Source organism: Callospermophilus lateralis, unplaced genomic scaffold (genome assembly GCF_048772815.1).
Source record: "Callospermophilus lateralis isolate mCalLat2 unplaced genomic scaffold, mCalLat2.hap1 Scaffold_169, whole genome shotgun sequence".
In the NCBI taxonomy this organism is placed as follows: Eukaryota; Metazoa; Chordata; class Mammalia; order Rodentia; family Sciuridae; genus Callospermophilus; species Callospermophilus lateralis.
The window spans coordinates 154493-171073 of NW_027512767.1; the positions used below are offsets into that span (position 1 = coordinate 154493).

Below are 16581 nucleotides of genomic sequence, written 5' to 3' on the forward strand. Positions count from 1 at the left end.
TAGCACTAAAGATGTTTTAGGATTAGATTAGGCAAATATTCAACTTTGGACATATAAGGAGTCAGTGCATAGCAAAGGTAGTGAGAGTAAATGCTGTTGACTGCATTGTTTTTTTTTTTTTCCTAGAGCTGACCAGATGGGAAATTAAAGATTAAAAGGTATAATTAAACAGCTTAATATATTTAAACTTTATAAAAACAATACTTTAAGAATCTTTTTTACACTCAAAAAGGTTATGTAGAGATTACCAATAAACTAACACTTTAATCATTATGTGATACTATAAGCTAAAACATTAGTTTTTGATTTTTGTTTTATATTCTATTTGGGCGTGACTGACATGGGATAGGTCTTACCATCTCTTTCTCCTTGTGCAATGATATCCAAAGATAATATGATAGTGTCCCCTTCACAAGTTTGTGAGGAACAATATATATTTATTTTTCATATTCCCTTCATGATCTAGGATAGCATCCTCCATGTCATTTCTTCTAATATATCGTTGTGAAGCAAATAATAAGTTAGTATATTTTCAAACTAAAATATGTTTTGCAGTCCTTATAATTATTTTAAGCCACAGTGACCTTTGATAATACAGGACTTTTTTTTAACTTTCTGACAAACAAGTTATAAGCTAAAAGACTTGGATAAAATTTATATATTTACCAAAGGATTGTTAAGTAATTTCCAAGCCTTAGACATGTAAAATGCAATTTTGAATAGAATACTTTCTCCAATTTGAATCCCTTACCCGAACTCTATGTCTCCCCATGGGTAATAAGATACAGATGACATACTATTTTCTCTCTCTCTACTTCTTTTTGGAGGTACACTGGAACCTGAATACAGCAATTTTAAGTGTATGTTTTAATATTGCCTGAGAGTAATCAACTCACCCTGTGTTCTTGCTATTTTGATCTTTCTACAAAAAGAGAAGCTGTAAAAAGCAAGTAACAAAATTCTGTTTCTTTTCTTTCTTTCTTTCTTCTTCTTCTTTTTTTTTATGATGCTAAGACTTGGCCAATTCACAAAAGATTTTCTAATTACTGAGACAAATTTAATGCTATAAGCCAATTGTTGGAATAATAAGTGCTAAACCTTGAGTGCAGAATAATGAATATATTGTCTAATCACTGAGTTAATCTACCCTCTGCAATTTTTCTTACCCAAAACTGGTTTTAAATCAACACATCCATACTGAGTTCCTAGCCAGTGAGTCTTAACTATTTTTCAAATTAATAATTTTTTTATTAAGGTGAAGAGGAGATTAGTAAGTTGAACAAGGATGTTATTCATTATTAGACTATTTCACTCAGTATTTTAGTATCTTTAGCATATGGCAATAAATAAAAGGGACAAAATCCTTTCTGATTTTGTGGAGTTTATAATCCTCCAGAAAGAAACAGTACAACACCATGAAATAGGCCAGGGGGTGTTAAAATGCTGTGAAGAAAAATAAAAGATCATGATGAATGGGGAAGTGAGTTGTCTCCCTATTTTAGACAAAGTTGCCAGTGATGTCTTCCTTGGATGTAGCAATCTTTGAGTAAATACCTAGAAGAAATGGCTACTATGACTGCAGTAGAGAGGAGGGACAGGGGATGAAGTTCAGCCAGGAGTGAAAAGTAGATTCTATAGCATCTACCTGACCATGTTTCAGACTTTAACTCAAAGCAAAATGGAAAATAAACAACAGAAGAATTTAGTTTCTTTTTTTTCACCAATCATACATTTCAGCATGGTTTGCCTCTAGGAGGAACATCTACCCATCCATAAGTATTCATACCTGTTTTGCTTCCTTCTGACTCAGGAGTCTGTCTTGGGACTGCTGGTACCCTTCTTCTATTAGTAAGATACTAGATACTCTTTTATACAGATGATGTCTGTGCACTGAGGTCTTTTTGAAACCACTGTGTTTCTATAACCCTGTCAGATTACTGCCCTCCACTGACATTCCAGTGGAGAAGCCATTCTAACCCACTTGTTTACAAGTCAGTGGGTACATTCGTTTTCTATGTTCCTCAGATGTCTAACACATGGGGCACAGAGAAAGAAATCCTTTGTACTTCAAACAGAAGACAATAAGGCCTTAGCCACCATATTCTTCTCCATAATCTTTGTGAAACAAGCAGATTCTATTCAACTCCATAATGTCCTGTGGACAATTGTCCCAATTCTATTACACTGGTCTTCCTGAAAGATGATTGTCTAATTAGTTATTCCCAACTCCTTAAAAACTCCTGGAACTCTTTGGACTTAGTACCAAGTTAGTTTACATGGAATTGAATTTTGTTCATTATCTATTTTTGAGGATCTTGTTTCTTCCTTTACTTAATCTTTTTTTTCTTCACATTCCGGATACTCAAAAAAAACTATTGCATGCAAAAAAGCATATAGTTTAATTCTCTTTACAGGCAGGAAAATATCTCATGGTCATGCTGTTAGTTACTATGGTTAACTCAATAAATCACAAGTGCTTTATTAAAACAGGAAAAGATTTTAATTCCATAATGATGTAAATTAATGAGGGAGGTATCTGAAATAATAAAAACATCACTGGTAATGTAAAATTTCATCTCTTAAAAATGTTCCATTTAATTCATTATAGGTGAATAATTAAGAGGAGATATTGGATGAAATACAGAATATTAATGCAAATTTTTCACATATTTCTTACTTAAGTGCTAGATTCTCATCTATTTTACTCAAATGTATACATGCAAGTAATGCTATTTTTATCTGTAGAAAAATAAAGCTTAAAAAGTATATATATATATATATATATATATATATATATATATATATATATATATATAACATTCAAAGAAATCATGTTTATCACGTTTTTCAGGTTGAACAGCAGAGTGAGCTACTTACATTTTTGGTAGGACATGAAAACCCCTGAACATTAATGCAAATAATGAATTTACCCTTACTTAAAAGGCACCATTGGCTGGGTTCTGATAGTAGTACACAACACTTCTTCTTGAATACATATTAGGCATTTATTTAACATGAACTGACTTTATACATATAGAAATGGTATTTAATATAAGTCTTGTTAACTTACACAATGGAGTTTACTTTTCTTTAATTATAATTACTTGGAACAAGAATTAAAAAAAATAATTGCCCTTGGTCTCATTTATAATGTGTTGAATTTTATGATAGCATGTATTTTTCTTACCTTGGCCTCAAATTTTGAAGTATTACAACAGAAGAACAAAATATTTTTCTCTCCAATTAACAAATATAGTATCTTAACCAGTCAGTCAGTGAATTATAATGCATCAGACATAAATCAGTGAGGAACTACTTAAATTTGCACCTTGTAATCAGAGCTACAAATTTTGGCAGCAGGCCAAATAATCCAGTGCTAAATGTGCAACATTATTTTATTCCAGTAACATATTAACAAAATGTACAACCATTTTGACTTGGTGGATGATCTAACAACATCCCAGCAAAAAGTCTTTGTCCATTTTTTACACAAATGTCTTTTCCTTGATGATAAATGTATTTTGTAATTTTCATGATGAATCAGTGAGAGAAATTAGCTGTGCCCTTCTGGTGCTTTGTATGTTTTAATCTCACTGCTTTAGAAATGCAGGCGCCAATTTGACATGAAATAAAATCTTTGTATATAATTTTCCTGAATTTCTTTATTCTTTGGACTTGTAATCCCACTTCTGGCTAACTTGCCTTTCTGGAGTCCACAGGCTTTATAGTACTGGAAACAATGCAAAATAACATAATTACCTAAAACAGGATTTCATGATTGCCAGTCTAGGTAGCACATTTATTATGACCTGTATTTCGATTCTAGGTGCAAAGTATAAATGAATAGAAAATAAGTTCCTAAATAATAAAAAATATTTTAAATAAGAATAAATGATAGTTACACAGAATTGTTATTATATAACACATATCTTTGCCTCTATTTTGCATGAAGTTAAGACCTAGAAGAGGTATACAGCTTCTTAAAAAACTAACTCATTTGAAGATGTGGAACAGGGTCATGTTCCACATAAATCAGAGCCCTCAATGAACACTATTTCCCATCTGTTCAATCTGCAGGATACAAAAAAATAAATATTTTGTTGGGAAGTAGACCAGCAGGGTGATTGACTCATCCTTGTTTTTCTGAGACTTTCCCCATTTTAGCAATGAAACTCTTGTTTCCTGGCAGTTCCCTCAGTTCCAGGCAAACTGGGACAGTTGGTCACCCTATGTATACTGCAATAAATTATCTAAATTTCTTTTGTTCAAAAATAATTTTACTTGAAATTCCAACATAAGGCAGTTGCATGTGCAGCTTCTTTGCTGTAGCCATGCAAAATCAACCCGACACTACCATCAGCATGGATGCTCATCCAAGGGCTCCCTAACCTTTCCCTGAGCCTACCTTATTGGCTAAATTTCAACTAAGGTGATGATTTCTCTGATCCTCAATTTTCTTACATGAAGTCATATTTTTTTCTTGAAGCATGGTTATGATATGTAAATTTCTCCTACTTGAAACCAACTTGATTTCCAGACCATGTGTACAACAGTGTGCATCGTAGACACTGAAATTACTTTAGTACTTCCTGATGAAAAGAGATTACAAAGGACAATCACACCACTTGAGTTGACTGCCTTGCATGGATAGATTTATGTAACAGTATTTAAAGACTGAAATTTAAGTAGCAAGTGCAATAAAAGTATACATGTCAAAAGTAGATTCTTATATTTTGATGTCTGGATTTTTATCAGTCTTCATTAAAAAAAAAAACAAAACAGAGCTCTTTGCAAAACTTATACAACCATGAGAATTAAAATTTTCCAGCAAGCAAACTTTGGCCAAATCGTAGTCAAGTAAAATTCTTTAAACCATTTATACATTCTGTTTGTGGTTTTGCTGATGATATGTGTGTGAGTTACTCCTATGGGTTCTCATAGGGGAAAATCTTATTTAATTTTTTCCTAGTCTTTCAAAAATGCAGATATTCTGGTTGGTATCATAAATATACACCTTACAGTATCTTTTGAAGTAAAGATATAGAAATGTGGTAAATTGCAACAAATATTCCAAAGTGATTCTTTGTGATTTCAATCTTTCAAGAAAATTTAATTAAATTAGTCATAATCCCAAGAGCATTCACTCATCTATCCATAGATAAATATTATTTGTTCTGGCTTTAATATTGTATAATATCCAAATCAAATTTATGCCTCTCTAAATTATTTGATACATGTAAAATTTATATTAAACTAAAATATCATTTAAAATCTTATTCAAAAGTATGTAATCCAGGATAGTATTTAGTCTTGATTTTTGAAAGTGGTCTTTGAGAATGGCAAGGCAAATATTCACCATGGAGCTAGCAACCATCTTAATCACTATCCTCTCAGAAACATCTGGCTGAAACCCGGACACTTTAGGCATCCTTTTAGAATGGGAATTGATTCCTGGAATGAAACCAACTCCATACACAATAAAATCCAGGGCTTTGTAGATGAATTCAATTAGTGTCCTCAATTGAATACAAGGAGAAAAAATAAACCGGTGGTTATGAATATGGCGCCACAATTTTACGGAATTTTCCCCATTGCAATCAAATGGTTTAATGGCTTTTTCAATTAAATAGTCCGCTATAGGAACATTTTGAAGCTTAGCTAAAACTGTTCCTTGGGATATTTTGGGGCCAAATTAACTTTACTCCTGATTGTTGGATTGTATGGCACTTGTTGCAATTCACGGATGCCTATGTATCATTGTTCAGTTCTATTTTCAACTTTGTGTCTGCAAACGACTTTCTGTAGCTCTCCAGTATTCCACCAGGAATCTAGACAAAGAAGAGTTAATCTGTGTCAATTTACTGACAGTCACCTGGGTTACATTTCTCCCTGCTTTCTCTCTGCTAATACTTGCTTGGACATTGAGTCTTGCCGTATTGAGATTTTCCTAGACAACCTGACTTGCTGGCAAATCCCAAGGGCAGAGGCAAGGAGATTATAATATCTTGGGTCTCCTATGTACGTCGTGTTGATGGATTTCAAAAAGTGATCTCATGGAAGCAAAACAGAATTAAAAAATATCTTCCCTTTGCTTTGAATATGCCAATGTCTTTTTTTAAAAAAAATCACATCAGGCCCTAGAAATGAGGGAAGCATATTATTTCCTTGAAAGAGTATAAGGAATTGTACAGGAGGGAGTAAATTATGGTTGTAGGGGTCTATGGAATGGAAAATAATAGTGTTCGTGGAAAAAGTAAACATGTAGGCGGGGTGATGAATGAGTGGTTTAGACAGTGACTCACGTTTGACTTTTGACAATATCTAAAATGCATTCTTCATAGACTTCAAGTTCTAGCCATCACCGTTTTCTTTTCTTGTCAAAGCCCTCCCCAACCTGTTCTATGTGATCTCCTCATAACACACAACACACACAGACGCACACACACACACACACACACACACACACACACACACACACAGGAGCCACAAGATGACTGGAGATCAAATACATCTTTTCACAGAATGAAAGCCACAGAAATAACTGAATGAATTTCAATTTTTGCTAGAAAATATTCTATATATAATGTTACAGTTTCTCTTTTAATTATTTCTGATAGTATTCAAGAGAACACTATATTGTCTTGCCATAGTTTAGGGATCACATGAATGAACTATGGGTAGTTTGCTTTACAATAAATTATTTTATCCACACATTGTTCTTTTATTGTTTATTTCTCCTCATGTTGTCCTGACTTCTCATTCATAGGACCTTCAGAGTTTCACCTTCAGAACTCCTAGCCCAAGACAAATTAGCACAGCAGGAAGTGATAGCTGTTCTGTGTGACTCAAGAGAAAAAATATACATTATTTCTCTCTAATCTGCTAAAGCACATTTGACTTGATTCCCATGTCGATTTTCATTTTGACAAGATAGATGGCAAGGCAAGTACAATTGTACGGATTTGCACATTTATTCCCATTTTCAAGGCATGAGTGGAGAAATCTTTCCTGGTTGATGACTTAAAGTGTCCTGTCACTCTTGTCTTAGGTATGATAGTGTTCAGAAATCAGGATGCTCTAATATGCCATCACAATATCCCATTAACTCACTGGGCTTAGCAGTGCATTTGAGGTGTCAAGGGCAAAGAATCCTAATTCAACTGCCACTGATTTGTTACACTTACCAATGAGACAAGGCATACTAACTCTGGGGTGTTAATTTTAAAAACTATCTTCAAGCTCAGGAGAATATAAGCACTTATAACAGGAGGGATGGGTTTGTCAGCATCCTTGCTACTGTCTTCATCCATTGTTACTGAGTTATGCATGAGAGGCATACTGCTGTTAGAGCTGAGCCTGAAGTTTGGCTCTGGATTTTAGTTTTAAAGTCACACATTTTTTTGTCCTCATTTTAATTTTTTTTAAATTTATGAAGTCACAAATCTTGTGTCTATATATCTTATGTAATATTATTTGGTTTTCAAAAGAAATTTGATAGCCAATATAAGGGCATGGGTTGATATTCATTATTATTTTCAGAAAATAAAATGAATAATAATAATGAATAATAATAGAATAATAATAATGAAAAGCTTTTCCTTTGAAAAACTTTAGACTATTGTCAATGAATTCTGAAGCAAAACAAAACCAAAAAGGCACTAGATTACAGTTTCATAATTAGGAAGAATCACCCATTTTTCTTTTTCTGAATTCTCTACCTGTATTTCTAGGTAAGGGGTGGCTCAGCAGTAGAGTGTTTCCCTAACATGTGTAAAGCTGTGGGTTTTATTTTCAGTACTGCAAAGAGAAACAAACAAAACCCCTGCATTTCTACATCTCTTGGGTGGTGGATATTGCATAATAATGGCTTGTGTTCTCTATAATATCTAAAACCATAATCTGGTAAAGTTTACAACATATCGTATGCCGAGCCCGCCATTTTTTCAATTTTTTTGTAGGCTTTTTGTCCTGGATCCAGAGCCCGGGTGTCTGTGTTATGCAGAATCTGAAAACAAATCACAGGGAGAACACTGAGAACCCTGAAAGCCAGAAAATGATACTGTTAACATAGCCATTGATTGTACTGAAGAGGAGTGGGAATGCCTTCAGCCTGCTCAGAAAAACTTATATAAAGATGTGATGTTAGAGAACTACAGAAACTTTACCTTCCTTGTGTTTTAAGCAATGCATTCAGGATTTGCATTAAGTGAAATGTGGATGGCAGAGATTAAGTTGCAGAACTATTTGATTGACATGTGGAAGTCAAAAATTTGCCCTGAATTCTCAAGATACCCAAGAATATTCACCAGAGAAGGGCATAAAACATATATTTTACAAAGTGATATGTGGAAAATATAGAGGTTGTAATATTGACTATTTACAACAAAAGAAAATATGGAAAACTTCAAGTGAGCATGAACACCAGAAATCATATAATAATTCAGAACTTGTGCACCACCAGAGAATTTATACTGGAGAGAAGCCATACAAATATAAACAATGTGGCAAAGCTTTGAGTAAAATAATATGTCTTATTTACCACAGAAGAACCCACACTGGAGAGAAGCCCTACAAATGTAAAGAATGTGGCAAAGCTTTTAGTCAAAAGATGGACCTTATTCGCCACAGAAGAACTCACACTAGTGAGAAGCCCTACAAATGCAAAGAATGTGGCAAAGCTTTCAGTAAAAATTCACATCTTATTGGCCACAAAAGAACTCACACTGGAGAGAAGCCCCACAAATGTAAAGAATGTAGCAAAGCTTTCAGTCAAAAAATATACCTTATTTGCCACAGCCAAACACATACTGGAGAGAAGCCCTACATATGTAAAGATTGTGGTAAAGCTTTCAGTCAAAAATCACACCTTATTGGCCATAGAAGAACTCACACTGGAGAGAAGCCCTGCAAATGTAAAAAATGTGGAAAAGCTTTCAGTCAAAAAACAGACCTTGTTTACCACACCAGAACACACACTGGAGAGAAGCCCTACAAATGCAAAGAATGTGGCAAAGCTTTCAGTCTAAAATCACACCTTATTTACCACAGCAGAACTCACACTGGAGAGAAGCTCTACAAATGTAAAGAATGCAGCAAAGCTTTCAGTCGAAAATCACATTTTATTTGCCACAGAAGAACTCACACTAGAGAGCTGCATCACAAATGAAAAGTATGTGACAAAGGTTTTACTCAAATATAAACCTTAATTTTCCACAACATAATTCACACTGGAGAAAATCCCTACAAATATAAGGAATGTGGCAAAGCTTTTAGCCATAAAACAGGCCTTATTCACCACAGCAGAATTCACACTGGAGAATAGCCGTACAAATGTGCATAAGTGGCAAAACTTTTAATTAAAAATAAAACTTTATTCACTACAGCAGAAGACACCCTGGTGAATGTGAAATGTATATAAAGTGACAATACTTTTAAAGAAAAAATAACCCTCATTAACAACAGAATTTATGCAGAAAAGGACCCATACAAATGAAAACAATGTATCAAAGCTTTTAATAAGAAATCAATTCTTTTTCACCACTCAGCTATTTATTCTAGAAAGAACACATAAATATAGAGAATGTAGCACACTGGAGAGAAGCCTTACAAATGAGACCATCGTACCATTCCTCTAAGAAAGAGTCGAAATCTAATACTCACCACAATAATCATAGAAGAGACAAAGTTTGGAAATGTGAAAATTGACAATGTGACAATGGCCCCAAAATATATTCACCAATACTCAGCATTCAATACTGGTTAAAGAGAATACAAATGGAAAAAAATTACATGTCATAACTAAATGTTTCTTAAACACGACTGATTTTTTGAGAATTCATTATGCCCAGATACCCTAAAAAGTTAAATAATATTTTGAAAACTTATTCAAATTTTAAATTTATTGAACATCTGAAAACTCATACCAGTAGTGAACATTGAACAGATTTTGTCCAAAATGTATGCCTTATATAAAAATGAATAATTTATAATAAACATTTTGACAAATGCGAGAGTATAGTAAAGTCATTATGTATACATTGCACCTTGATGTATATGAGGATCAGTAAAAGACATTACTGATTTAAATATAGAAAATAAGTAGTTGTCTTTAACTTTTGTTTAAATTTTTTAAGCATTATCAAGTTATTTGGTAGAAATATCAGTCATAAATATCATACATGCATAGTGCAGAAACCTCATCTTTAAAAGCATGTAATTTTTGTTTTCTAAATCAAAAATTACTATTTTCATTTTTGAATACTGAAGAAAATAATTATATGAAATCTATTTTTTATGATTAACACTGAATTGTAACATTTCAAACTGTATTTTTTTTTTGTATTTCAGTTTACATTTAGGGATTTTTAAACACTGAGCCACAGTCCTAAGCCCTCTCTCTACTTTTTCAAATTTTGAGACTGTTTTGCTAAGTTGCTTGAAACCACACTTAGTTGCTGAGGCTGAATTTTGATCTAGTCATTTGAGATCATTTCTGATTAATGGGTATCATCAAAATGTAGCCATGTATTTAAATTTCCTCTATGATCAGTAGCAATTCTTCCCATTAAAAATCAAAGCATTCTCATAGAGTCTTTGCTATATTTTAAGGAGCCACTTTTGCTTTTGCTTTTCTAAACAGAATCAATTCCACATAGTTGAGTCCCAAAGTAAATGGCAATACATTTACCTAAGCACCGTGAGGAATATAAGAAATACAAGATATCACGTTTGAAAAATTAAAAAAAAAGTAAGAATCATAAATGCTAAGCCATTTGCATCTAAACTATACCAGCACTTTTAATATGTAGCCTTAGATGTTCTACTCACTTTCATAGTAAGAGGCCTTAGACTCAAAATCATTTTTTTAGTCTGTTTTATAATGCTACAGAAAAATATCAGAAACAGACCAATGTATAAAAAGAGATATAAATGCATAAAATTATTTTCTGAGGGGCTAGAGTTTTTGCTCCGTGCTAGAGTGGTCACCTAGCACATGCAAGGAGCTGGGTTCAATCCTCAGCACCACATAAAAATATATAAATAAATAAAATAAAGTTATTTTTTTCAACTACAACTAATTAATAAATAAATATATAAATTAATTAACTTAAAAATATTTTTTGAGTATATAGTTCTGAAGATTTAAGTGCATTGTACCAGAATCTTCTCAGTTCCTGTGAAAGCCCCTTCACCTGCATTACACATGAGATGGTATTATGGTGAGGGCTCATTTGAGTGGTATAGAGAACATGAAAAGAAAGAAGTTAGAGAAATCCAGTAAGAAGACTTGCTCTTTTTTATTAATCTGCTTTAATATGTACTATCTTGTGTCCCATTAAAATTTCATTAACCCTTTCCAAGGGCATCTCCCCAAATGATCTAACCACAATCTACTAGATTTCACTTCTTAAACATTCTACTATTTCCCAACTCTCTCCCTTTGGAAAGTAAGTTCCCAACACATGAACATTTGGGGAACATGCTCAATTAATAATGGAAGTAATATGAGAAAGACAATAGTAAAATGAGACATAGAATGTCATTTGTTAGTACTTATAAATATTCTACATACTACAATAAAATGATTTAGAATATAGAAATTATTTTAGGGGGAGATTTTATTTTAAGGACAAAAGGGAATTTAATTAAACTACTTAATGAAGACTGAATTAATTTGAATGTGACAAGACTAAGGGCTAGATATATTAAAAGAAGGTAAAAGTCTGTGCAAAAACTCAATGTATGTATAATATACCATGCGTAGGTTTATAAAGAGAATGGTGGGCTTTCTGAATATGCTATATCAAGTCAAAAGTGTACTGGATAAAATCTGGTGGCCCTCAAAAAGAGAGCAAATATTCATATAAAAGATGCAGTGGACATCAGTCTCAAGAGCTTCCTACTTAAAAAATCTGCTTCCAAAGACTACATGATTCTTATTAATTATTGTGAGTATTATATTTCAATTTCAATTTTTAGCTTTCTTTATAGTTTCTGCACCATCTCTTGAGCAGATCAATATTTTCTTGAACTTCTTCATATATTAATATATACACTATCTCACATATGTTTGTTTCTAGATTGTCATGGATCCCTCCTAGTGAATTCTGAGATATGTGAGAGGTTTAACAAGCATAGAAATTTGCTTATAAAAAATAAGCCATGATGTAGGTGGGAAGTAAAATAAAAAAGAATCAAAAGTCCTCATCTAAACTTGTACATGCTGATACTACACAAGGTTATTCCAATGATGTCTGGTTTGGGGTAGGGAAGCAACTTTTCTTATACACTATGACACAAAGTTCATCAAATATGATTGTTATATACTTTTTGAGAACACCCAAATTTATTTTAGTAATTTCTACATTGAAAACCTACTGTTACCTTTAAATAAAACTATTCATTGCAATAAATATGAAATAGTTCTTTAATATTGCAGAGCAGAAAATTGGTGGCATTATTCACTGAATGCCAATATTTTCCAATAACATCTATAGGGGTAATTAAAAAAATGGATAGATAATTAAAGAAAAGAGTGAAATGAGACCCAGAAACAACTAATTATAGTAAAAATTATTATTACCTTATTTCAAATACTAGTGTATCCTTCTGCTTTTTTTCCCCAAAGTTAATTTTTTAACCTTTTGGTATGATATTTCATTTACTTACATAACATGATAAATAATATGTTTTTTTTTCATATGCACTCTCCGATGCATCCCAAATATATTTGCATACTCCAAGACCTTAGCAGATTTCTATACACATTATTTACTAGAGAAACAGTAGTTACTTCTGAGGTCTATATTACCCTTTTCAAATGAGGTCTTGTAGTTTTTTTTGAAATATCTGAAATAATTAGGATAAACTAAGTTTTAATTAGCATATAGTAAATTCCTGATAAATATTTCTGGGAAGGATGAAAAAATAATAAGAGCATTTATATAATTTGTAAATTATGGTATGTGGTTTTTCATATTTTTAGCTATAACTTATTGAATATTATAACAATCTTACTATGTGGGTAAAATGTGGGTATGATGAACCAATAATAAATAAAAATTGCATGCTGCATTGTTAGAAATTCACCAAGCAATTTTTTTCAAAAACAGACACTCTGATGTGTGTTTTTTAATCAACTATTATAATATGAATGAATGAAGTTCAGTAAATGAATAATTGGAACATTACATACTTGCTTAGGGTGCCTATCATTCATTGTTAAAATTTTAATACTCTATCTCACATTGTTACTTAATGGAATTTTGAAAAAATGTACATTAATAATGCTGAAGTCTTTCATTGAATCTTATATCAGTTTGTGGAATAAACATTCTATATGTGATTTCCTCAAAAAAAAAAACATATCGTATGCCACAGTTTAGGGATCACATGAGTGAACTATTATTTAATCACAGACTACAGCTATGAAGCTTACTAAACATCTTGCCATACAGACTAGGTGAAAAAGAAAGTGGAGAGTAAGGCTGCACATGTGAAAATCTATTACATCTCCAAAAAGCACCTTGAAATTGCCCACCCTAAGCTCAAATTAATTCAATAAATTTTATTCACATTCTCATTATATCAGGGACACTAGCAAAATTTAAAGAGAAATCAAATAAGAAGACAGTGCTTGACATCATAAAGTTGACAAAATTACAGCAGCAAAAATATTCTTTCTTTGTGTGTGTGTCTCTCTGTGAGACACATGAACCAACACACTCAAATATAAGCAGTGTAACAAATTCAACTAAAGAGGTAACACAGTTACTTGAAGCTACAGAAGAGAAAAACAATAAATGGTTGAGAAAATATAACTGGACTGTAATTATGAGCAGAAACAAATTATTCACGTATTTTTTTTAGAACATCTTTTAAGTTTTGGAATAAATTTAGATTTACAGAAAAGTTGTAAACATATTAAAGAGACTTCTTGTATATCCAGCTTTCCATAATGCCAACGTCTTTATAACAATAGTACAGATGTCAAAACTGAGAAACCAACGTTGATTATGTTACTTTTAACTGACCTCTGGACTTTATATGAATTTCAGAAGTTTTCCACCATTGTTCTTTTTCTGTTCCAGGATTCAATTAAGAGCATGCCATTGCATTTAGGATAGAAATAATTTTAGTTCATAACTTCCATCATCAATTATAATTCTTGATAGAATTGTGTGGTAAGATAAAATTGAGTTCTAGGGGAAGAAATGCCTGGTTTTAAATTCTTGTTTTGCAAATTACCAAAGTACTATAACACTGACAAATAACTTAATATCTCTAGGCTGCAGTGTAGTCAGTTGTGAAATAGAAATAACAATAGTAGCAGCTTCTGCGTTGCTACCTAAACAAGGAAATGTAGTTGAAGTGCTTAGCTGGTGTCTGACCCTAACATTTAATGATTGTTAGCAAACATTATGTTGTCTTATGTTGATTCCCTTAAAAAAGAAAAAAAGTGTAATCATGCGAGACACTTAAAAATGTATGATATAATGCAACAACAGCAGTACATTTTGCAGTTCAAATGAGAATTATATGCATTAAAGCTAGAGTTCAAAAAAAAAGATAATATTGTGTAGGGACTGTGTTTGAGGTGGACAGTGATGATTTGACAGGGCATGGATAGATAAGAAAAAATGGTAAGACATTTAAAGTACCCATGAAAAAGAACACAAAGAAAATCTGAAGAAAGGGCAGATGACTGGTTTAGCAATAACACAAACTTGATTATAAGAGTAATTAGGAGGAAGCTGGAGAAAGACACTGGACCAGTCTTGATGGCCTTGAATGCCAGGAAAAGAGGACTTGACTTGGTTGAGTAGGCAACAGGTGACCATGGGAGATTTGTATCCCCTAAACTGTAATTTCATAAAGTGAGCAGAATCTATTGTGAGATGGGTCCTTTCAGAAGCACACTAACTCTCATTAATGGCAAATTAGGGATACAAATATAGTACCAATTTTTTATAATTGCATAACAAGATTACTGAACATGAGGGCAGGTACTGAATTTACACTTAAGTACCAATTCTTTGGAGCTTCTTAAAGCAAATTTTACTCTTATGCAATAATCATATGCAGCATTTATGGATCAGTTTTTATTTGCAAACCACCCACATGTGTAATTGCAGACAAGAGGACAAAATATCATTAACAACTTTTCAAAAATGATAGCTATTTTGTTCTCTCCTTGTGGATTAATATGATAAATACTTATCAAGATTTTATTGGTATTATATCAGTCATGACTTTCATATTAATTATCTTAGGTGTGGAAGAGATATTACAATCCTCCAAAGTGTATCTGTGAGTATGCTTGAATATTGGAACCATAGTATAAAATAGTGAGAGGAGAATTCTCTAACCTTGGTGTCAAAATGTGCCTGTGCTAATTCTAAAACTTGTATCAGGCACATGACTTCAATAAACCTCATATTCCTTGAGCTTTATTTTCTTTACTAGAGAAATAGAAATGATAATATATAATACCACATCTCAAACAATGTAAGGATCAAATTAAATGTTGAATGTAGGAATACTTTAAAACATAAAAATATTTACTATAAATAGTGGTCATCACTTTATGGTATTTTATTTTAGTTTTCTCTTGTTTGGAGTCAAGAAAGTTGAATAATTCATATCTATAAATTCTAATTTTATTAAAACAGTTTTAACTTTATGCCTCACCAGTTTTTCGTTTAAATTATAAGAGGACAATGAAATAATATGATTTCACCCTGAATGTATTTTGTCTCTGTATTTATTTCCAACTGAAATTGTCACTTGGGGATATGAATGTATACACACACACACACACACACACACACACAAAAGAATATAATACAGGGCCGGGAAGTGGAATTAAAAGATTGACTCAGATCGAGTCATCCAAAAATATATTGCGTAGCATGCTTTCCCATCAAACGGACTGCAGTCTCTTTCTCTTTACCCTCAGGTTCAAAACATATCCTTCTTCAGTGTCAAATAAACATCCATCTGATGATGTTCTCCAATGAGATAAGAGATTATAAATGAGGCAGAAACTCTAACCATGAAGAGAACTGAAGAAAAAAAAAATAAAAATAAATAAGAAAAAGAAAAATTGCTTCTGAAGATGTGGATTTCAGAGTCAGGCAGCTGTCTCCAATTCCCAGAAGTCCAAACGTAGCAATTAGCGCCAGAACTGGTAAATAAACTGGTAGACCCTCCTGTTTGGGAAAAATTTTTCAAATGAATAAATGACGAAAATGGCTCAATGAAAATCTCACGCAAAAGGGTGAAATATAATGACTATCTGATCTGTTAAAAGGAAAAAGCTTTTAAACTAATCGATCTTTTCCACAACAATTTATGTCATAACCATTTAAGATGATCCCATCTTAAATGGGGAAGTGACAAAGAAATATATATCTAATATACTTGCTCAATGGATGGATTCTCTGTACCCTAAGAAAATGCATTTGGGAGCTTTTATTTTTAAAGGGGAATACACATTAGATCCTTGTGGATGATCTTATCTTTAGTTTTACCATTGCTGTTGCCAAGGTTTAGAACATTGGAAATTGAGACTGAGCCTTT

General features: G+C 32.5%; 1 protein-coding gene across 1 annotated transcript in view; it reads right to left on the reverse strand.

Moving 5' to 3' along the window:
- Window positions 1-5754: 5754 nt before the first annotated feature.
- The window catches only part of LOC143387806 (roundabout homolog 2-like), a 142724-nt gene continuing 131897 nt past the window's right edge, over window positions 5755-16581 (reverse strand). Inside the window, 1 exon segment of the mRNA XM_077108149.1 lies at window positions 5755-5828. Coding sequence (XP_076964264.1) covers window positions 5755-5828 — 74 coding nt within the window.